Raw genomic sequence first — 25,662 nt, 5'->3', positions numbered from 1 at the left:
GTTGCTTTGTCTCACAGCTATCAAATAAAATTAATATTGTTCGGTTTAATACTAGTTACTCCTGATCGAAATTATTACAAGTTATATTTATGTAGATTCAAAATCCCAACTCCACAGTAGAGACGAAACGGTACAAACAGAAACATGAGCTTGTCACCACACTGTAGGCAAGTAGCAGACAATTTGTTCTTGCTTCATAGTCTGAAGATTCCATTTTTTGGATAAAAAATGATACCATAAAATACAAACTAAATGGAATGGAATTGAATTGAATTGCAGTGTAGTTTTCCAGTGTCTCAATTGTTACGTTAAAATAATTGCTAAATAATTACGGAAGACGTTTTCATACAATACGTCTACATAACAATGTAGTGAACTAAAATATAATTAGAAACCAATGCATTGCTAATGTGAATTTATTGAGACTGCCTGGGTACTCGTCATTATGTACTCCAGCGTTCAGAATGAAATAAAGGAAAAAAAAAATATGAGAAATTGCTATTTACAGTCTCCTTAAAGGTAGGCTACATTAATTTAATTTTTTATTTTAAATGTTTCGTTAAGTTCTTAAAATTGCTTATTATTTCTGCCCCATATCACATTTTCTTTTACATTTTTTATTTGTCTTTTCCCAGTTTCACATTTGTTCATTTTTCCTAATTTATTTTCAAGTAATCGTAATTTTTCTTGGGTTATGTGTGATAGAATAGTTATGTTCTTAACCTAAACTAGTACGTAGAATCAGCAGCTGACGAGTTATTCCATAAATCAGTATCAATGCTGATATTTGTAACTGAAACTTCAGCATATTTTCTTTTCAATTACGTCTAGGTATATTCTGATCCTGGACAGATAAATCATTAACGCATTTCCTCTCTTTCAAAAAAAAAAAAAAAAACAGAGTTTGTCTGAAATAATTGGCCTACCTTACTAAAATGCTTTCGGGAACTAAAGAGTGATAAAACTGCATAATGTTTCAGTTTTTTTTGTTACAGATTTTCAGAAGTCATTTTCTATTAAATGTTCAGAACATAATCTGTGACTGTTTGTAGGAGTGAATTTGCCCTTTTCGTAGCACATAGCAAACGTAAGAATAGCTCTGACTTTTGTAAAAGAAACCTATAAACAGTTACATAAATTTATAACACATATAGAATGTTTGAGAAAAAACTTTTTCGTTACAAATACTAAAAGAACATATATTTTTTTATATGCCATGGCAGCGTCTTACCGGTTTCAATCGCATTCACCTCTTAAATAACAGACTATGTATAGAGATCAAAACTTGAAAAGTGAAAAGTGATGCCGAAGCCTTTCTTGAAGAGATTGGTGGATTTCTTTAGTTGCATGCATTTACTTTATCTGCCTAAAACATGGCGACGAGCGAAGTTGTTCAAATTTGTACTGCACACCAACGGGACTTGTGCGTCTATGTATAACCACAATCTAGTATATACAGTCGCGAAGCTCAATACGTAGTTAATATGCATCCATAGATAGTTGCTAACCACTAGGATCGCTAATATCGCCTCATTATAGACAATGCGAAATAGTACCGATACAGTCTATTGTTTCTAGCACCCTCACAACTCAAGCTTCGTGACTGTATATACTAGACTGTGGTATAACTATTACAAGTTATTTGCAGCTGACAGAGGCCTTGCATTTCTGCGAAGAATTAATCTACATTTAGCAAATTTAGTTCATTCTAATAGATCTTTCTCCCCAATCCCTCAAGACACTCAGGATTCATTTGTTGATAAGTTTAAGTTCCTTAATGTGTGTAGGAGTGGTATTCTCTCTGGATGTGAGATCTGCTCAGAGTTTATTCAAAATTAAACTTTCGGGGAGAATTGAAATTTAAACATGAAATTAAACATTTTGAATATATTGCCGAAAGGTAACGTATCGTAGTGTAACTACTCCCACACAAATTAGTTGAACCACCGCATCTACTGAATAAAGAGGGAAAATTTATTCCCTTCATCAGAGTCTAATATTTCAAGAACTGTCCGCATGACAAAAAGGAGACAAGAGATATTTAAGCTTACTGATTCCTTGGGGAATAAAATTGGGAGGCCGCGTCGTAGGTTACTGCATGCAGAGAAATCCTGTCCCTAACAGAGGGATGGATTTTATTTTTGATTAAACATTAATAATCATTCATTTCCTGTGGTTTATCTGTAGACTTTGCAATGAAATTGTGAAACCCTGAAAGAAGGAAAAAAACGTACAAACTGGCTGTATATCAAAATCGGAAAGACTTGCATTGAATTTCTTATAAGGGTTTTACGATTATATATATAGATAAATGTAATTTGCATGTTGACAACTGACTACAGCAAATTGTTTATGTATCGAGAATAAATATCTTGAAATCTATAAGAACATACTATAGCTTATAACAGGATTGCATTTTTATTATTCTTTATTTATCTGTTTATTTTGTATACATTTTATACACTGAGTCCCATAGAATCACTACCACAAAGAAATGTAAATATCTCGTCACTCAGTGAACTTAGAAAATAATATGTTTCTCATCTTGTCTTATGTAGAAACTCTCCAAGTTTGGCAACAATGAAAATTATGGCTCTAGTAGGCATGCGCGGGGTATGAAAAGTCATAGTTAAAATGTCAGAATTCACGGTACAGCAGAAAGTGAAATGTTATTGGTTAGCCGAATTGAAGTTCCCAACTGCAGTGCAAAGACGATTTAGACAGGACTATCGTGCAAAAATGCTCCAGAGCATCATACCATTGCGAAATGTTATAATCAGCTGTTGGAAACAGGCTCTGTGTTAAGGAAGAAGGGACGCGACAAAAAGGCAGTGTCCGCAGATAAAGTTGAATATGTTAGACAAGCATTTCAATGCAGCCCTAGGAAATCAATTCGACGGGCCAGTTTAGAGCTGGGTATTCCAAAGTCAACTATTCACAACATTGTCCATAAAAGATTGCGACTCAGAGCATACAAAATCCAACTTGTGCAAAATCTGCAGCGAAATGATAAACCCAGACACCTGTAATGCTGCGGAACACATGGAGGGAGACAGGATACCGTCTTGATATTGTTCGGGCCACCAGAGGCGCACATGTTGAGATCTATTGAAACTTGGTGAGTTTTTCTAACATAAAATCTAAGTCCGATTATTCTGTGACTATTAGTTTAGGAGATATTCAGGTTTCTTTGTGGAAGTGATTCTACGGGACAGACTGTATTTTCGTTAGGTAAGTGAAGTGAAAATGTTACGTAATAAAATCGGATATGATAGAAAGAATACATTCGGAGAATTTTCGGATTGTAAAGAGAAGAAAATTGGATTACTGTTTTGTTTCCAATCTTATTGTAGCTCCGGACGGCCTGGAGGAGAAAGAGGCCCTCAGAGAGCGATGGTTGCAAGAGATGTTCGAGCAAGCAGCCACTGATGACTCCGGCTGTCTGGACGAGAACACCGCCATCAGTCTGATACAGAAGCTGAGCTGCAGCGGCCAGGTCACTGCGGTGCGCATCAAACAGAAGCTCGCGGTAAGTGCTATTCAGCCAGATATGAATCTGTGCAGCTCTCTTCATGTGATACTTCACATGACTACGTTTTCATTGGAGGTACACATCCTATGTGCAACAGCACTCAGTGACATTACACTTTGATAACAACGCAAAGAACATGGGGAACAAGGGGAATACAGGTAGAACATGGGGACGAGGAAAGAGAACAAGGGGAGCACAAGAAGAGCAAGGCGAATAAAAGCAGTAGCAGTGAGAGGTGGTTGCATTTTTATGTGCCGGTTAATTCCAAAGTTACCCCCCATAACTAGTGAGGAGAAAGACTTACTTGTACAACACGTCAATATTTCTCCTATGGAGATATATTTCCCACCCATTTCGTGTGTAAAATTTTCAATATTAAATTTTCACTAACAAACCTGGGTCTACATTACGTTTACTAATAGGCCTATTATACTTCAAGAGGTTTTATAATCAAATTTAAATATCACCAAATGAAATATGTGTTACAGTCCATGGGTGTCCAAACGCCTATAGAACCAGGAGATATTGCACATCAAGCATGCTATGCTAAGGTCAATAACTTTCCATATAAAATAGGAAAAACGACCTTAAAGAATATGCGCTGTGAATTGCTTACGCCAGGGATTACCTCGTACGAGTTACAACTGGACTTCTATGTGTTACACTGTTCATCAGTGGCCTAACATGACATATTTCAGGTAGTGTAACCAAATGGGCAGTAATAATAATGGTGATAACAATAGTCCTAATAATAATAATAATAATAATAATAATAATAATAATAATAATAATAATAATAATAATAATTTTTGTTGGTTATTTAACGACCCTGTATCAACTACTGGGTTATTTAGCGTCGATGAGATTGGTGATTGCGAGATGATATTTGGCGAGATGACACCGAGGATTCGCCATAGATTACCTGGAATTCACCTAACGGTTGGGAAAAACCTCGGGGAAAACCCAACCAGTTAATCAGCCCAAACGCCCGAGCGCAACTTCAGACCGGCAAGCAAGCGCCTTAACCGACTGAGCCACGCCGGTGGCAATAATAATAATAATAATAATAATAATAATAATAATAATAATAATAATAATAATATAGAACATTTTCCTTGAAATTTCACAGAAGTACTGCAGAATAACAGCCGTAACATAATGAGGTTTTAGAACTACATGCGCCTACACGTTTTAGCGACCAAAGAGTGAAAAGGTGCTCCTAGCCTTCGTATGGACGTTTGACGCTAGTGCTCTTCGTTTGCTTCGTTGCCGCGAAAAGTGAAAACGAAATACGAATCCACATGTTTCAGTTTAGGGTAAGGTATGTACAGACATTAATTCTTGTACCGGAATAGTCAATCCACATTCTTAACCCTTCTTTCCCATCCCATTTCAACATGTCAGTAATCTCTTAGCAGCTGAAATCCTAAGAGATGAAAGCTAGTCTCAGCATTTGATATTGTACTTATTCTTGTGGTGATCTTTTCAGAATAGGGGTACTTTCCCTTTTCCAGTCACGTAGCTGATTTTGGACGGGTTATTCACTACACTAGCGCGAAGAAGCAACAAGAATTCGTTCGATAGGTATAACTTTGGTTAACAGTACGTTCTTTAGACGTTTGCGTTTTACTACAGCTCCTCTATCTGGGCATGCCAAGGACCTTCATAAGTGAAACCGCTATGTACTGCCAACATCTTCTGCTTGGAAGAGTATCAATAATTGCCAATAATTTTGTTTTCATAAACCGATATCTAACGTTCAATAGAATCTTCCCATATGGTACTATATCTCTATGTCGGGGCATGGCTTAAGTCCATTATCTGGACTTACTGCATATTCGGCACATTTTAAGACAAACAGCGATATAGAGAGCCAACACAACGCTTAGTCACCTATAAGACAACATAGGACATCACATGTTCAACATACAGCATTGGTAATCCAAAAAGCTAAAAAATTACACCCTGACAATAAAATCAAAACAACTTGGAACATAATTAAAAAAAGAAAATGGACGATCAAAAAGTAAAGAAAAAACTACACACTTATATCTAACAATACAAAACGTCAGAACCAAATGAAATTGCAGATATATTTAACAAATATTTTCTCTCAAATACTGGTAACTTCAACATCCCCAAGATAGTGTTACTAACAGTTCAGACTCTTTAATACAATACATTTTTTTCAATAAAATTCCCAAATATTCAAATATTTCCATTAAACAAACAAGAAATAATTACAAATATTAAAAATCTAAAATAAAAACTCCTCAGGGTATGACGAAATAACAAGCAAAATATTAAAATCAAGTTCACATATTACAGCTGGGCCACTAAGTTATTTATGTAACTGTTCAACGTTCAATGGTATATTCCCCGAGAGATTAAATTATTCTGTGGTTATTTCTACCTTCAAAAAAGAAGAAACAACGTCTCCAGAATATTACAGACCCATATCACTTTTACCAGTTTTCTCCAAAGTCTTTAAAAAATAATGTATAAGAGATTTTAAATTAAAATTTTTAAATTATGGTTTATTTAACGACGCTCGCAACTGCCGAGGTTATATCAGCGTCGCCGGTGTGCCGGAATTTTGTCCCGCAGAAGTTCTTTTACATGTCAGTAAATATACTGACATAAGCCTATCGCATTTAAGCACACTTAAATGTCATCGACCTGGGCCGGGATCGAACCCGGAACCTCGAGCAGAGAAGGCCAGCGCTATACCGACTATGCTACCTAGGACGACAAAGAGATACAACATTTTAGTCCCACAACAATTTGGATTTATGAAAAATAATTCCACGGAAAATACAACACTAAAATTAACTGACAAAATTCTGGAGGCAATTAATAAAAAATTTCAAGTTGGAGGATTTTTTTTTTTTCGTTTATCCAAACCATTCGACTGTATAAATCATAAAATACTTCTATACAAATTAAATTATTATGGAATTAAAGGCGTTGCACACCAATTGTGTCACTCATATCTCATAGAGAGGAAACAGGAAGTCGATATTAATACCACAATGAAACCTGCCTCAGTATGGAGAATTATTAATAATGGAATTCCACAAAGATCACTCTTAGGTACCCTGCTATTTCTAGTGTTCATAAATGATCTTGCAGATGACACAAGTGTAGTAATTACAGCCAATATCTCCGACACATTCCAGTCTTAAACAGAGGTAATTCCCCTCAAAATTTGTGACTGGTTCTCAGGCAAGTAATTAGTATTAATTTGTAACAAAACTAACATAATCCAATTTAAATGCTGCACAAATTCAACTTCGCAAATTTAAAGTGCAATAATTAACAATAGGCCCCTAACACAAACAACAACCAAATTTATTGGCTTATAAATCGATAGTATGTTTTTATTGGGTTATTTTACGACGCTGTATCAACTTCTAGGTTATTTAGCGCCCCTATGAAATGAAGGTGATAATGCCGGTGAAATGAGTCCGGGGTCCAGCACCGAAAGTTACCCAGCATTTGCTCGTATTGGGTTGAGGGAAAACCCCGGAAAAAACCTCAACCAGGTAACTTGTCCCAACCGGGATTCGAACCCGGGCTACCTGGTTTCGCGGCCAGACGCGCTGACCGTTACTCCACAGATGTGGACTCGATCGATAGTATGTTAAATTGGAAAAATTATATTAAAGAAATTACCTCCGAACCAAATTCAGCATTTAATATTTAATTAATATTAATTGTTACCGTAACAGACTTATTCTGTAGGATCAAAAAATTAATCTGTACTGAAATTTAGCATGTTTCGCTATTACATCTACGTAAAAGATAGTAATATCAATAGCTTAAAAACAATATATTTTGCATACTTCCACTCTGTAATGAGTTTTGGAATAATAATATGGGGAAATTCTACAGATAGTGGCAGTAGATTCCTAATATTAAAGAGAATAATCAGAATAATAGTAGGTGCCAAATCTAGGTAATCGTGTAGCACTATTTAAAAAAAACTACGAAAAATGCCCATGGCTTCTCAGTATGCTTTTTCATTAATAAACTTCCTCGTATGTAATCGTGAAAACTTTGTAACTAATTCAACAGTTCATAGCATAAATACTCGTCAAAATTACTTTCATACTCCATCGGCAAATCTATCGTGCTACCAAAAAGTAGCGCATTATATGGCAGTAAAAATCTTTAATAGCTTCCCTACGAATATGAAAAATGAAATTCAAAACACAAGATTATTTACGGCCAAATTAAAGAAGTGCCTAATTTGTCACGCCTTCTATTTTGTAACTGAATTTATGACATTCAACAACCCACAGGCTTCTCGGATTCTTTGTTTCATGCCTTTTCTAGTTGTTGGACGCACCTGGTGGACCATGTCTTTAATTCTTTCCCACAAGACTCCATAAGAAGGCTTATCTGTGACTCAGGATTGCACCATAATACAGTGTTTAGAATTCTGAAGACAACTAATTTCATTCATACCGTATTCATTTCCATCAGAACTTGGAAGACATGGCTTCCAAACTCGTGTTGATTTCTGCAACTGGTTTCTAAACACGCACCGTGATTTCGAGCTCAGAAATCTGTGGACTCATGAGGCAACTTTTAAAGTAATGGTCAGGTGAATCTCTATAATGCCCATTACTGGTCTCCGGTTAATCCACACGGGCTACGTGAAACGGATTAATGGATTACCAGTACGTGTGAAGCCTCAACACATGTTGTGGCCTCGTCGAACACCGTCATAGGACCATATTTTTCTGAGAACTTGAATGGTAGAACGTACGCTTCCTCCGAAACATTATGCACCAGTTGCATCATGATGTTCCCCTTGCGCTTCGGTTAATGATATGGCTTCAGCAAGACGGTTCTATAGCTCACTTTTCACGTAGGGCTAGACAAGATATTAGCCAGTTATTTCCCCACGATGGATTGGACGAGGAGGACCAGTAGATTGGACATCCCGATATCCTGACTTCGCTCCAAATGACTTCTTCTTGTGGGAGGGAATTAAAGACATGTTGTGCCAGGTGCGTCCAACAACTAGAGAAGACGTGAAACAAAGAACTGTAGAAGCCTGTGTGCCTCTCAGCTATGCTGAAGTGCAATCACGGATGTTAAGAGGTGATCAGAACATTTTTAGCACAGGTTGTCGTACATTTTGCACACTTACTATGAAGAGTGTACGTACATAAACAACATACAGCATTTCTCAGAAGATACCATTTATGTTGGTTTGTGAGTAAACAGTAAAAGTTAGAAAAAAAAGTTTCATTAAAAGTTGTTACTTTTTAAAAGTTGTTTCCAATGGTACCGTCAATAATCCATGTTCTCATTTGAAATTCTGAAGTTGACCAAAGCTACCCCTACTTCCGGTTCGATTCTTTATATAGGTTTTGGTTATCAATTTTTTTATGAACAACCAGTATCGCATAGTTTTCGAGAAAAAACACTGACACCTAGTATCTGAAATACCTAGTATAATAAACGTGCCAACGCAACAATAAAAAATATAAACTTTTCCTTGTGACCTGTGATTGTCATAAAATTATTCTGTGATCCAACATTATTGGCTGTTCCTTGTAATAGTAACCAAATTCAACACTGGCGCAGCGTCCATTCTAGCACAGAAATCAGAACTCGCAATATTTTTTCGTTCTTTCCCGCGTTATTTGTTTCAGTGCTTTGTTCTGACGTTCATTTAAATCGTGATAAATTGAAAGCGGAATAAAGTTTGTTGTAAGTTATTTATATAATATATGTGAATAATAAGACCTGTTAACTTATGTTAAATAGGATGACCAGACATACTCCTAAGAGTATTATACTGTTCTAGAAGTCCAAATACTCTATACCCTTTTCTATTTGAAAATATCTCCAATCATGCACTTTTCTTTAGTCTTTACAACGTTTCACGTATTTTCTAATTGAGTTTCTTGTAATTTTTAAATTCCGAATACATTACACAAAATGTAGTTAAAAGTTAATCATAATTTAATCTAAGTTATTTTGGTGCTTTGGTATGAGACATTTAGTTAATTTTAACGTTAATTGGTGTAATAAAATCAACTTCCGTTTCCGGGTGAATTTTCATCGATAATAATAATCCGTGGCGCTACAGCCCGTGAAGGGCCTAGACAGACCAGCCGGCTGCTGGCCTCACGCCCACATGTCGGAGCAGAGGTGGACGATCATCCAACCAGAATGGAGGTATCGTGTGGTTAGCACGATGATCCCCCCAGCCGTTATAGCTGGGATTCGCAACCGGATTTCGCTACCTATCGTAGCTCCCCAAGTGCATCACGATGCTGGGTGGGCACCGGTCCCATACACTGGCCGAAATTTCATGAGAAAATTTCTTCCCCCGTGAGGACTCGAACCAGTGCGCATTCCGTAACGCGAGTCCTAGGCAGGATGCCTTAGACCACGACGCCACGGCGCGGGACTTTTCATTGATCACACGGCATCAGTCTTGCGTACGGGGCGTTTATAATGATTGAAACGATTTCAAAGAATCATTGTAGATAGACCATATTATGAAACATATGTTCACAAAATTGTATAGTTACATAGAAAAATCATCATTTTTGGCATGGTGCAGGTGCTCATTATATGCCCCCATACTGACTGCACACATCATCTCCGAAATAAAGTTCGTCCCATACTCGATGTAGCATGTTTGTTCATTTCAGGAAAGACGATAATGCTGTGAGCCCGGAATTTCGCCAGATCAGCTGGAAATGGTGGCACAAACACTGAATCCTTCACATACCCCCACACAAGAAAGGTCACAAGAAGCTAAGTTGGGAGAGCTTTTATTCAAGATACCAGTTCATGATCATCATTTCCGATACGACCAATTCATCGGTTTTGCAATCTTTTGTTACGATTTCACGAACACGGAACTGGCCCATAAGAACGCACTGTTTCTTAACGCACAGGAGGACGACCCGTTTACTGCCCTTCACTGAGGCATGAAGTTTACTCTTTTTTCGTCAAGAAATGTCCGGTCATCCTATGCTAAAGACATAAGATACACAGTATGGATTGTGAATAGTGTTATAAGAGTTCACTAGAACACGACGATAATTTGAAATATACAGCATGGACAAATTTATTGGGCATAAACGCATTGGGAAAGATTAGAAAATTTTGGTACCTTTATCATCGAAACAAGGTTTCAGCATACCAGTATGTAGTGACCCAAAAGGAAGAAATAATCCACTTTTGAAGGTAAATGAGAAAGGGTATTTCTTGTATTGAATAATGGTGACAATTCAGGAGTGATTTGTCTGTTGTACCATACTACTTTATCGGGGTACATAAAAGCAAATTGTTATAAACATTATAATACACATCATAGTGCGATTTTCGAGAAGTATCCCACAGTGTCAGGTACAAGAATACGTAAAATAGATGAACTGAAATCTCAGCACAAGCATCAGCAGAAATTTTACGCCTCTTTATTTGAAAGGCGAATATATTACCTTAAAATGCAAAAATTTTGACACTTGCAACTCCCAAAAATTTCGGTCAGGAGTCGCTGTCAGGAACTGACAGGCCTCATGATCTTATCTACCTGGCATCCTCTTATGTCGTACAATTATTTGAGTGTCCTCATTAGAAATGCTCGTAAACTCATATTCAGTCAAAACGCACTTCCGCTTTTCAGTGGAAAGATATCAGATATCCCGACGCAGTCACTTATGCAACTGCAAATGAGATATTTGTGAGGTACATTTCGTATTTGTCGCCCTGTATGGTGCTACGGCTACCATTCTTGACCCTGGATCAGAGGTTCGCGAGTACATATCCCGCCAGAAGCTATGGATTTTAAAGGGTGATGAAATCCGCATCATTCCTTTCCTTTCGGAGAGAAGTAAAGCTGTGTTCGGTGTCGTATAGACACGGCAGGTGAAAGGTCATTGTTTCTCACAAATGGCTCCAAGAAAATTTAGTCTACCGTTTCTCGCCACGCTGAATCTAGACGATAATTTTAATAACCTTGTTAGATAACAGAGGCTACAACTTGCTCATGTCGTTTAAAATATAGATTATCGGTTATGAAAATGTAATAGCTTTCGTGTGTCCACATCTATGGACGAACTGTTAAAATGCATTATGCAGTAGAAATTCCTTACAGCGACCTCGTTTCATGCGACACCTCACCTATAATGTCAAATTTTCTACCTTGGTTACAACGTTACATTATTTAAGTGTACACACCTCGTATATAACTTCAAAGCCAATTTCAGTTTTGGATACATTTTTCTCCACAGACTATTCTAACAATTCAAAAGAAACTTCCGGAATGCTGTATTTGTCCTTGAATAGTTGTATCGACTCATCCTGTAACTTATCCACTCACTCCCTCATTGTGCACATATTTTTCGTTTCATCAGTAAACAACCCACACCATCGCAACTCACACCACTGCCACACAGCGACAGGTTCATTAGGGGAGAAGGTTATCACTTCTCGGGCCCGAATTGTTCCGTGACGTCAGAGCATTACAGACTGGTTACAACATGGGAAGTTTAAAGCATCGAAGAAAAGGTTGAAGTGATATGAAAAACAGAAAATATGATAAAGAAATCTGACGTGTGTCGTGAATTCGCACTAGTTAATTCTACTCTGCAAAAGATTTGGAAAAATGGAACCAACATTTTTAATGCATTTCACCTTAATGGATCTAATATAAAGAGACTACGGAAACCTCTGCGTTAAGACGTAGATGAACCACTGCTTAAGTGATTTAAAGAACAAAGAAGTGACAATGTTCCAGTAACTGGCCCTCTTCCTATGGTAAAGGAATTGGCGAAGAAGTTAAAATATGAAGAATTTGTATGTAGTGCTGGCTGGATACACAGATTCAAGTTGCGTCACAAGATTACGTTCCGTAGAGTGAGTGGCCAAACGAAAACTGTGAACAGTGAAACAACTGAATGGCTTGCTACCATGTGGCCCACTGTACGCCAGGGATATGCACACTGTAGCATTTTTAATGCCGATGAAACTGGCATTTTCTTTAAACTGACACCTGACAAAACATTGAAATTTAAAAGTTAGAAATGTGTTGGCGGCAAATTATCTAAAGACCGAATCACAGATCTTGTTTGTGTAAATGCGCAATGAACGGAGAAAAGAAAATTGCTTGTGCCTGAAGAGTCAAAGAATCTCAGATGTTTAAACATGTGGAGAATCTGCCAGTTCGCTATAATGCAAACAAAATGTCCTGGATGACTTCCGATTTGTTTGAAACTGAACTGAGGCGTTGGAATAGGGAGTTCCGAACTCTAAAACGAAAATTCCCGTTGCTTGTGGACAACTGTCCGGTACATCCTGTCTTTGAAGACCTCGAAAACATAACCTCGTGTTCTTCCCTGCAAACACTACAAGCATACTGCAGCCAATACACAAATGCCACGGGTCCCCATTGTAACTGAGTGAGATCATTGGTCAAGAAGAGTGAGATTCAAGGAAAATGAGTGAGACAACAAGTTTCTTTTATACAGTATACCCATTTGTTTCAAATTAATCATTACCAAACCACAATTTTTTTATAATGCAAATTATTATTTTTATGTAATATTAATCGATTTTGTGGGGAATGTTGCACTTCATTGTAAACTATACAAATCTCAATTTTTATTGCAATGTGTTTTATTATATTGATGCGTTGCTTTCTTAGCATTAGCCACCATTTCTCTTGGTGGTTCGAATGAGTGGCATGGCTAAGGGAGGGCCATTTTCATGGTCAAGACAAGATAATGTACCATCCACGTTCAATGAAGGTCTGAAGGCCGTTTTATTTTTCCTTGTGATAGAAAAAACACGTTCTTCGCCAGCAATGGAATGTGGAATTATCAAAACCAATTTTGAAACATCAGATAGCCTCTTGTACCTTATTTCTCCTATTGCTAGTTTCTTCTTAGATAAATATGCTCAAATTACATCCATTCGGTAAATGTACCGACTTACTTGCTCCTTCCCATACATCTTCAGGGATACTGTCTTGTTTTAAAATTTTGTAATCCACAAATGCGTGAGATTTCAGCTCGCGTGCGTATGAGCGTCAGATCGGCCTCGAATCAGTGTGCCTCACGCACAATGCATGAGACTTGGTAGGTCTGCAAATGGATCAGGGATTGATAAGGAGTCTCAAGTGCCACTATCGCAAATTCATATTATTGTGAATGATAGAATGCATCGAGAAAAGAGCAGGATCATACTGTGAAATTGTGGAAGCAATTCGATGCATTGAAAAGCATAAAGACGAGTAACAGTCAAAATCAATCAGAACACTGTTTCCGCTACGCCGGAATTCTTTCAATTCATAGACTGACTGCTAATAAGAACGAAGATGACATCGAAGTTGCAGCTGGTGATGAAGACGATGCAGAAGAAGATGAAGATGTGACTTTATCTGAATGGCTGCGAAAAGTGAATGGTTATGTTTTGGGTCATAAGATTGCGAGGAGTATGCAAGAGTTGGCGATGATATTGTTAAAACCGAGTCCCAAGCAAATTACGATATTGTGAGAGAAGTGAAAAATGCCGAAGAAGAGGAAGAAGAAGAAGAAGAAGAATTCTCTGAAGCGACATTCCCTTCTGTAAGTGAAGATCTAGACGCCATTAGAGTTGTGAATCAATTCTCTGAAGCCAGGGGAGGGAGCAGCAAAATTTTGACTGAAATTATAAGCATAGAACGTAATTTATGAAGTGTGTATTTGGTAAGGGGCAGAGTGCAGAAAGAAAATAACTGATTATTTTACTTCCAATTCACATTGTCTGGTGAGCCTATACAGCATGTTACTGCATGTAAATTCTAATGTAAGCCTAAAGTTACCTTAACCTATTTTTAGTGTACTTTCAAATATTCTCTGTAATCAAAAGAAAGTAAATGACAGTTTTGTTTCACATTGCAACACCTCTGAGATAGAGTTTATTTTGTGTTACATCAGCAACATTTTACTTATAAAGATAACAAGCAATAACAAAAATACTATCCAATGTTGGCTTTAATCGGTAGGCCTACAATTATACTAGGAATTTTGTTGTGCTACCGTATTGCAGTTGTTCAAAAATCAACTCGTTTCTGTCAAAGATAATTATCAGAATTATTAAGATTAGGTTAATTTTGAACACGCGAATCTTATTTACCTCACCGTCCTAATTTCTCACCTAACTTCTTCCACTAACGTTGTTTCTTTTCCGTATTTCTATATTCTTTCTCTTGAACGTTACATAAAAATTCGTTTTGGCGAAGAAAATCTTCTTTCTTCTTTTCTTATTTTATTCTTTAAAGACGGATATGATTACCGAGTTATCTATTGCGAGGTTATTTAGCGTCGATGGAATTGGTAATAGCGAGATTGTATTTGGCGATATGAAACCGAAGATTCGCCATAGATTACCTGACATTCGCCTTATGGTTGGGGAAAACCTTGGAAAAATCCAACCTTGCAATCAGCCCAAGCGGGGATCGAACCCGTGCCCGAGCGCAACTTCGGATCGGTAGGCAAGCGGTTTAGCCGACTGAGTTACGCCGGTGGCGTTCTTTCTTCTTCAGCACGTGAAAATGTTCGTTTTCCTCTCATGTTATTGAAAAACACAAAACTTCTATAAAAACTAATAATATGTAGGCCTATAATAACATTACTACAGTGCGACAATCACATCGAAATTGAGAACTGAACTGCAAAAAAAGAATGTCATCGTAATTTCTCTCGTCTAGAATTCTGGAGGAAAACTTAAAATTCTGGTGGCAAATTGGAAAAGTATAGATTCAGGTGTCAGTTGCGTTCAGACTACCTTCAGTCAAGTTATAATCTAGAGGAAACACTCTCGTAAGAAGTAATTCGTTCGTTCATGGTCACGTGACCCTCAACCCAAGAGTGTTCAGTTGAGGTTTAAGTTCAGTTCAGTTAAGTTCTGTTTAGATTGGAGGCTTTACCGGCCCTTCCTCCTTCATAGTTACCAAGTCCTCGCAGTGGGACGGTGCATCCGACAGTGGAAAATAGGCTGCAGACTTGAAAACTTGTTATTTAATATAACTTACCTTGGAAGAACGTGAGAACTGCATATACTTTTCATATATCTTGCTCAATTTGTGACAGCCATGTGATTAATTCATTCAATGCAGCAAATGCTAGGTAAAGCATGAGCACACAGAAAAAATACCGTTATATCCGCACAATCAAAGATACGTCTTATCATCTCAGAAATGTTGCACTGGAATGTACACTTCACTAGTCAAAATGTGCAGGATCGAAACATACCTATTATATCTAGGCCTACATGTTTGCCAAACAATTGTTGAACGGGGACATAAAGTTAGAAATATTTTTGTACAATATTGTACCTGTCCCTTTTACTTCTTATATATATATATATATATATCATAATAAATGAATCGCTTGGTGCAGAAACCCCTCACGTCCAATTATTGTGATTTTTCAGAAGAAGAAAATTATTAATTAGTCTGAATGCAGAGTCAGAAATGGGAATCCATTTTAATTTATGTATAGTGGAAAGAAAGCACATGGTGTCTCTCTAGTGGGAGACTTCCTGTTATTTTCAGCTCCAAGATACAATGTATTAAACATGTTGGACATGAGGAGTTTCTGCTTCAAACACACACAATTCAGCAAGGAAGTACATTGTATGCAAAAACCATTACAGAATTATATTGTTCTGTCGAATATAACTTACATTATTTTTCTTGAGACACATAAGTGGGTTTGGAATACAAATGTCCATAAAAGGATTGAATTTCTGGAGAGAGAGAGAAAGGTAAGGTTCGAATCTTTTCAAATCGGTCATCTTTTTGTCACTAATAATTGCCACTTCATAAGGGAAAGCTGGTTTTGATGGAAAATCTGGAATGAGGTATTTTTTCTGAAAGTCTGGAAGTATGTTCCTGCAGCCCATCAATGAAATTTCGACCTTTGGCCACACCAGGAGTTTGTTTGCAATAGGAAAACTTCATAAATTCTGAAATTACAAAAAAAAATCTGCTTCGTCTCTCTAGGGACTTTCCTTCCTTGTGACTCCACAGATAGTACATATTTCTTATATTGTGCTGGGCACGATGATTTAGAATCGAGGTTTTCTTCCTTATGAACCGTTTGTACCGTGAAAGCACTTTCAATGCTAGAGTGTGTAATCCAGTGGTAAGTACACTCTGTCTTTCTTTGTTACAGTTATTTTCACAACATTGAAATCCCTATCAGAAGGCAAATAGCTGTGTCCTCTGATCGAAAAATTTTGATGTATTGAATCGAATCTATCTTTCTAATTGATGCTATAATAACTATAAACAGAAAGCCTGCAGTGAATGTCCAGCAACAACGGGAGAAGAGAGAAAAACAGCAGAAAAGTGCGCGAAATGTAGCCAACCTAACAATTTGAATAAAAATCCCCCATGCTCAGGACACGAGAGGAATCTGCACCAAATGAAATTTTTAGCCAGTCGTTACATCCGGAGTTCAACTCGGACATGAGGGGTTTTGATACAAATCAATACGTCTATATAAATATTATCGTACGAACAACGAATCTCAAACTCTGCAAAAAATGGACATGAGAAGTTCCTGCAACAAGCGATTCAAATAGATATAATGCAAGTCAGTTAAAATGAAGTTTGAAAGTAATACAAAATTTACCTCTGGTTGATACGAGGTTGCCCAAATTACTATGGAATAATGAATTATTATCCTAACATATATAATGAATTCCTATGCAAAATTTTTGCATGTGTACAATTTGCAGCTTACCTGTAACAAAAACACAGCTCATTTCTGTATTTTTGTTCAATTTGAACGACTAATTGCGTGAGTACAGCAAACAATTCTTGGCGCGCCTTCAATTTTATTGGCACACTTAAAAAGTAGAACACAAAAGCATGAGATATTGAAATAAATTCTTTTGAGCTCGAACAAAAATGTGTGCATTCTTTTGGCGATTATTTAGCACCTTTGATTGTTGTGAAATTTTTCCAATACTGAACAATGTTTGTATTTCCTACAGGTATGTCAACAAACATTTTGCATATTAACGACTATATATATTTTGTGTTATTGTTAATAATAATAATAATATTATTATTATTATCATTATTATTATTATTATTATTATTATTATTATGTGTTAAGATTCTTCGTTGATTTTGCAATCCACATTCTCGGCCACAGAATATTCTAAACCATGTCAATAATTCCCAAAGGAAAACATATTTTTCAGTAATTTTTACTGTTTACAAATTGGTACTTATAAATATTTTATTTTATGATAAATTTGACTTAACCCCATACTGCACGGGACAGTTTTTCACACACTTGTTTAATATTCAAATAACTTAAGTAATTCTCTTTTTCTCAACTGATGTCACATATGGTCAAATCCAGTTATTCTTGACAGTGTGCCATATCTGTTCCAGTCTGCAGTTTGAAATATTATATGGTTATATTATGTTATATGAATATTAAGCCGGTATGTGCCATATCTGTTCCAGTATGCGGAGAGGGGTTAATATAACTTATCTCAAATTGAGAATTAGAACTATAATATTCTACTTTTTATTACTCCAAAACAAATCCCACAAAGAATTGGCGCTGGTGCCAGTAACTGAGAGAGTTTTGCCAAGTATCTTATATAAGCATGCGAAGAATGATATTTACTTACAAATGGCTTTTTAAGAACCCGCTGGTTCATTGTCGCCATCACATAGGCCCACCATCGGTCCCTATCCTGTGCAAGATTAATCCAGTCTCTATCATCATATCCCACCTCCCTCTAATCAATTTTAATATTATTCTTCTATCTACGTCTCGGCCTCCCCAAAGGTCTTTTTCCCTTCGGCCTCCCAACTAACACTCTATATGCATTTCTGGATTCGCCCATACATGCTACATGCCCTGCCCATCTCACATGTCTGGATTTAATGTTCCTAATTATGTCAGGTGAAGAATACAATGCATGCAGTACTGCGTTGTGTAACTTTCTCCGTTCTCCTGTAACTTCATCCCTTTTAGCCACAAATATTTTCCTAAGAACCTTATTCTCAAACATCCTTAATCTCTCTCCCTCTCTCAAAATGAGAGTCCAAGTTTCACAACCATACAGAACAACCCGTAATATAACTTTTTTATAAACTCTAACTTTCAGATTTTTTGACAGCAGACTAGATGACAAAAGCTTCTCAACCGAATAATAACACGCATTCCCATATTTCTTCTGCATTTAATTTCCTCCCGAGTGCCATTTATATTTGTTACTGTTGCTCCAAGATATTTGAATTTTTCCACTTTTTCGAAAGATAAATTTTCAATTTTTATATTTCCATTTCGTACAATATTCTCGTCACAAGACATAATTATATACTTCGTTTTTACGGGGTTCACTTCCAAACATATCTCTTTACTTTCTTCAAGTAAAATTTCCGTGTTTTCCCTAATCGTTTGTGGATTTTCTCCTGACATATTCACGTCATCCGCAAAGACAAGAAGCAGATGTAACCCGTTCATTTCTTAACCCTCTGTGTTATCCTGAACTTTCCTAATAGCATATTCTAGAGCGAAGTTAAAAAGTGAAGATGATAGTGCATCTCCTTGCTTTACCCCGCAGTGAATTGGAAAAGCATCAGACAGAAGCTGGCGTACACGGTCTGTTGTAAGTTTCATTGAGATACATTTTAACTGATCGAACTAGTTTCTTGGGAATAGCAAATTCAATAAAAATGTTATAAAAAAATTCTCTCTTAACCGAGTCATATGTCTTTTTCAAATCTATAAATAATTGATGCACTGTACCCTTATACTCCCATTTTTTCTCCAATATCTGTTGAATACAAAAAATCTAATCAATAGTCGATCTATTACGCCTAAAACCACACTGATGATCCCCAATAATTTCATCTACATACGGAGTTAATTTTCTCAAAAGAATATTGGATAAAATTTTGTACGATGTCAACAAACGTGATATTCCTCGAAAGTTACTACAATTAATCTTGTGCCCCTTCTTAAAAAATAGGTACAATTATGGACTCCTTCCATTGTTCTGGTACAATTTCCTTTTCCCAAATAGCAAGTAGAAGCTTATAAATTTCGCTAGATAATGCACTTCCAACCTCTTGTATTAATTCTGCTGGAATTTGATCGATGAAATACGATTACCTATTTCACAAGTTGTACAGAACTTGCAAACAGGAGGTAGACATTTTACCATGAATCCGCGACTTCAACTTTGCTGACAGAACGTTAAAACAGGCATATCAAGGACACAAGTAAGGTTACGAACTGCTGTCTATCAGATTTCACTTTGCGAACAACCGTGGTTTGAGAGAGGATCGCGACGTGTAAGAGAATTCGTCAATCAGGGGTGTACGTTGTACAAGGAGTAAGTTACTACAATAATGTAAAATTAATACTAGGCTATACATAGCCCTATTAGAATTAGGATCATTTATTTACAGAAATTTATGTTTCGACAATCATGTTAAATAATAATGTAGGTATATTTGATAGTGGTACTTAATAACAATTATTTCACATTATAAAAAAACAATTTGAAATAGTAGGCCTACTATATTGTGAATGACACTACCCATTCATGAACAAATGCGCACTAGGCTATATTCTTACACATTTTGAAAATGCTTATATACTGACGAAATTTTCGACATAAAACTAAAATAATTCAAATCTCTTTTGCTTTTACACACATGCACAAACTCCGAGTTTGTTCTTATTCGTCAAAGTTCAAATCTTCTAATTTTTTTCTGATCTTCTCTAGAAATTATTCTTCCAATGTCAGTCTAGCTGGAAATTATCCTCATAATGTGAGAATCTGTGAAACGTGGTCCTCGCTTAGTTTTGTTGGGATACATTTCTTAAAAGAACTGTTCGCACCTGTAAGTGCTCCCAAATATTGATATTACTTCTGCTTCAAACTCAAGAGCGCGATGGAATTGAAACAAATAAATACTAACCACAGAAAAACTTTTAAAATTGTTAAACTCGCTGTTTTAACTTCATATTAGATTTCCAATATTTCAGTAAAATTTTGGACTACTTACAGTTTGGAATGTTTTTCTTTTTATACTCATCAATAATTTTCATCCTATCATCTTTCGCGACGTTTTTGTATTCATGGAAATTATATACATTGTAATATCGGGAATACATTCATATAAGTAAATCAGGATATACCTATGCACTTCTTGCCTGAGTCGGCCGCTATTTTAGCAACGGTTAAAGCTAAACTTTAAAGTTCCGTAGAATCTACGGTTGCGGGTTCAACTCTCTCTTAAGTCATAAGTACATTCCCGTTGTCAACGCTCCCTTAGATTAGAAGGAGTCTTGCCACTTGTGCATCTAAAGTGTATGTCAAGTCTTGGAATGTCAGAGATACATTTAGATCAACGTCTGACGTCACGTTGTTGCCGTTTTATTCAAAATGAAATGGAATATTGACCCGCCACTTTAAGTAACTATAGAATTATTATAGTAGTCTCTGTACATTATTCGATAAGTCATTAGTGCAAAAAATTCGGCGTGCTCTTCTTTTCCTTTCTATAATCTCGCGAATTCCCCATTGTCTTCTCATAAATTCTAAATGATGAAATTTCTCTGGACTTGCGAGACATCATAGCGCCTTAAATTTACACACCTTCCAACTTTCAGAGCATACTGAAGAATGTGCGGGATGATATAAGACGATAGTATCAATCAAAATAATTGCAGAAAATTTCCCATTACCGCTTTTCCCACAACAAAAACTCAGAAATTCTGTTGAGAATTGAACCAAATTCCAGTTAACGAGAAGCAGTCAACTGAAGAAGCTAGGTTGGACTGACGTCATATCTCCGGGGGTAGAGTACGTTTTCAGCAGAGCAAGGGATTTGGAGTACTATAAAGTAATGGTGAAATATTGTATGTAAGCCAAAGATGTTGTGAACTTCAACCGAGCTACTACACTGATTGTGCAGGAGTACAGTTCAGTCAATGAAAATCATACGCAACTTGTTGCGAATTTATTTCAGAACCTGCACAGTACTTGCTCCACCAGAGTATAAACAACTGAACACTAAATAGTGTAGTTGTGTTCAAGTGTGTCAGTCAGCAGTTCGTGCATATTTCTTGCAGAGATATGCAGAATAATAAGAACAAGTACACTGTGTAGAAAATTAGGAGCACGTATTTCAGACTTTGATGGTGTTTGTTATTTAAAACAATAAACAATTCTGCAAATTTTGTAAACGTTATGTGCCAGGTCCTAGAAATTTAACGTAAAGCGCCATGTAAGTACCATTAAACACAAACGTGCTTATGACGACAAATTGAATTCTGAGACTCGAGTTACACTGCCTCGGCTGCTGCGCGACCCGCCAATTCGTGTCTTAAATTTCCATCCCCTCCCCCGTGTATCGCAGATGACGTCACCAGCTCCAACTCAAGGTTATGGTGGGTATATTGATTCTTCGTCTGTCAATCACCCTGTACTTCATTTGAATTTGTCGTGTAGTAGACTATAGAAATAAAATTATAGGCGCTACAAAACTCGTCTGAAAATGTGTCTGCCGTCGTTCTGGGATCGCATCCTAGGACTGGATCGAACTTATAGACATATTCACGTCAACACAGTGGATACAGCACACTTCGTGAAGTTTCAAATGTGTTACTGAACACATCCTAATGACGTCAGTGGAGATGTACTTAAGTGACATGCCTAATTTCAAGTATGTATGCTGCAACTGTGTCAGCCAACGTGGAAGCAGTTTTGCCATGTGCAGGCCTAAGTTATTTTCTTTCATGTAAGAGGATGTCGTTCTCAATGAAAAATTTGAAAATGATATTTACTGTGTACATAAAAAATATCACACAAGTATCATAAGATTAATGTCTGTTAATATTTAATGTGTAACATTGTAACTTTTACGATGTCGAGAAAGTATAGGCCTACGTATCTCTGTCTCACTCTCTCTTTTTTTAAGTGCATCAGTCAATTGATATAAATTTTAGGAAAGCAACAAACAACTATATTAAGAGGTTTAAAAATAATTTTAATTTTTTTTTCTGATTGTTAATAATGTAGCTACCTATGTGATATTTTGAGAAGAGCTTTTAATATATTAATGATATTGACCATAGCATTTCTAAACGTTGTATTAATGATTTATTTTTTAAGAATTTTCTTAATTTTTACACGATGAGGAAATGAGTGACGTCCTTTCAAAAAAACAAAAACAAAACAAATGGGTTCAATTATTTAGTTCGAAATGAAATGTATATTGTATAAGTAGGCCAATATATTTCTCTAAACTATGTAATACATTCATTTGTCCTCAAATAATTTTGTAATAACAATAAGTTGCGTGTAATTTTCGATGACTAAACTGTACTTCTGCTTTGTCAATGCAGTAGCTCGGTTCCAGTTCACTAAACCTTTGGCTATACTCCCATATACTACGTTTCAACACTACCTTCTAGTACTCCAAATCCCTTGCTTGTTATCAGGTATATTTAAATAACAATGAAGTGCACCACGTCTATTCTAGCCTCACGTTAACAAGAGAAATTTCTCAACCGCTACTCACAAATCACGATCGCACGAAATAAGAGTCGTCGCGTTTTTCCTCACTGTTGACTTGCAGTTCCTGAGTTTCCAGGATTATGTTATTGGCATTTAATGGTTTCCTTCCCTTCGTCCCAAGCAGGTTTCCCGCTCAGCCGCTTAATAGTTTGGATAAGGCAATCACATCACCCGCCGCTGCGCTTTATTGTCTCATTTGTTGTTGACATTCTGAAGTTCGGTCTGTGGGAAATACAGCACCTGTCACAGCTGACGGTGTACAAATATTTGTTTACACTTTCAGGAAGAAAGTATCTGTATCATCAACAATAACGAGTTATATTCGAGCGGTGTCTGTGACTCAACGCTAACGAGCAGGTCTTCCGTGAATGCGGCTCGGGTTCGACCCCGAACTGCTTGTGATGGAATGTGTTGTGGACAAATCAGACACTGCAGAGAGTCCACACGTGTGGAGTAACGGTTAGCGCGTCTGGCCGCGAAACCAGGTGGCCCGGGTTCGATTCCCGGTCGGGACAAGTTACATGGTTGAGGTTTTTTCTGGGGTTTTCCCTCAATCCAATATGAGCAAATCCTCGGTAACTTTCGGTGCTGAACCCCGAACTCATTTCACCGACATTATCACCTTCATCTCATTGAGACGCTAAATAACCTGAGATGTTGATAAAATGTAGTAAACTAACCTACTAAAATAAAAAAAATGAAAAACGTTGCAGAGAGGTTTTCTCGGGGCACTCTCTTTTACCTTCTTAATTCCACCAACATTCTCCACTTCCCTTTCATTTATGGTTTGTATTACTTAAAACAGATAAGGGTGAATTTTGTGGGCAGTACGGATCTGTTATACTGATGCAGAATTTAAGGGCTTGGTTTCCCGGGCCCTGGGGCTTATCAGGCAACATCACCATCAGAGCCACCTGTCGGTCAGGAGATAAACAGATGGATGGATGGATGGATGGATGTTTGATTGGATCGAGAGAAAGACAGGTATATGAATGAATAGACCTACAGATGAATAGAGGACGAAAAGACAGGCAGGAATACAGGTAGACAAGTAGATACGTACAGTAGCCCTATATAGTAAGATGAGTGGCTAAGTAGGTAGGTAGAGACGGAGGGGAGAGGGAGGGAGAGAGAGAGGTAGGTGGGTAGGTAGGTAGGTAGCTATATAGCCTATATGAAGACAGTGAAACAGGTAAAGTCAACTCCATGGGAGGCAAAATCGGCCCACAGTGTGCCGAGAGGTTAAGGCTCCCACCTTTACAGAAAATAGGCATTTTAGGGCACTGACAACCAACTGGCTGCACGCGGTGCAATGTGCAGGTACTGAGCACAGTGCGAGTCAGTGCGAGCAAGCAGTGGACGCGTACAGTTTGTCCTCGGTAGCAGTGGTGTCTTGTAAATCGACGCCAGATTATCATGGAAAGCAGCCGTTAAAACGAAGGCCTTTGATGCCAACGAACAATTTTAATGCTGAATGGGAATATTGATGATACTCCCAAAGATGTCCAACTGGAACTAATCAACTTGAAATGTGACATTGAGTTCGCTGATAGTTACAGGAGCAGATGTAATAGTTTGCTACACTTTTACAGTCGACTTCCAAAGTCAAGATTCCCTCGTCTCTACAGGCATGCGGCATCTTTGATTTTAATGTTTGGTTCTACCTACTGTATGTGTGTGAAGCTTCATTTTCAGCTATGAAACGCAACAAGGGCCCTGAAAGAGCCAACCTCAATGACCATAACTTAAAGTGTGCATTAAGGTTTCAGAGTTGTTTCATTATGTCCAAATATAGTTTATATCGTACAAACCAAAAGATATCAATAAGCAAGACCGTGTATCGAGTAAGGCTGATAGTATTACTCTTAATAAATTGAGGTATGTACCCATTGCACAATTTATATTATTTCAATGTGAAATCATATTTTCAGTATTACCGTTGTATTTATTAATATGTTCTTGCTTACATTTTTCAAAATATCCAGAGTATAAAATACGTAGGAGTTTTATTTGTCAATTGTTAACTTTCACTAACAATGCATTGATTCGTTCTCATATTACTATACTTAAAAAAGATGTTGCAAGTATATGCCACAAATAAGTTATATTTAGTTACCTATATTGGTACACTGCAAGATATTTGCATTTAGTTGTTTGGGCTATAATTTAGTGTTGGCGCAAGCGGAATAATGAACAGTGTTTAATAAAACCCATGATGTATTCTCATTTACTGTCTGCTCATCTACAGTGTAATGGTAAACGCAACTACAGATTACTGACACAAGCAGACTGCCACTGCACTACGCTCCCTCCGACACAGATCCTGCACTGTGAGCACCGTGCGCACAGAAGTAACAAGGCGTGCTTGTGAGTTGGTTGACAGTGCAGTAGAGAGTCAGTCTTATGTGACCGCCGCCTTTACTCCCAAGGTAATGCCCCTGGTACTCATTTCTGTTAGTGGCTGAGTAGACCCTGGGGCCATAGTGCGGTCGGAAGGATTAGTTAAATGGAAACATTCATGACTTCATCAGGAATCGAAAACATGA

General features: G+C 37.1%; 1 protein-coding gene across 2 annotated transcripts in view; it reads left to right on the top strand.

Annotated features, from left to right (window-relative positions):
- LOC138707893 (inactive phospholipase C-like protein 2) overlaps window positions 1–25,662 on the top strand; it is an 876,200-nt gene that overhangs the window by 462,066 nt on the left and 388,472 nt on the right. For both annotated transcript variants that reach the window (XM_069837934.1, XM_069837935.1), the window contains exon 4: window positions 3,354–3,529. In XM_069837934.1, the coding sequence (XP_069694035.1) occupies window positions 3,354–3,529 (176 nt within the window). The remainder of the gene's footprint in view (window positions 1–3,353; window positions 3,530–25,662) is intronic.

Source organism: Periplaneta americana, chromosome 10, assembly GCF_040183065.1.
Source record: "Periplaneta americana isolate PAMFEO1 chromosome 10, P.americana_PAMFEO1_priV1, whole genome shotgun sequence".
NCBI lineage: Eukaryota > Metazoa > Arthropoda > Insecta > Blattodea > Blattidae > Periplaneta > Periplaneta americana.
This window is presented reverse-complemented; position numbering and strand designations above follow the sequence as displayed.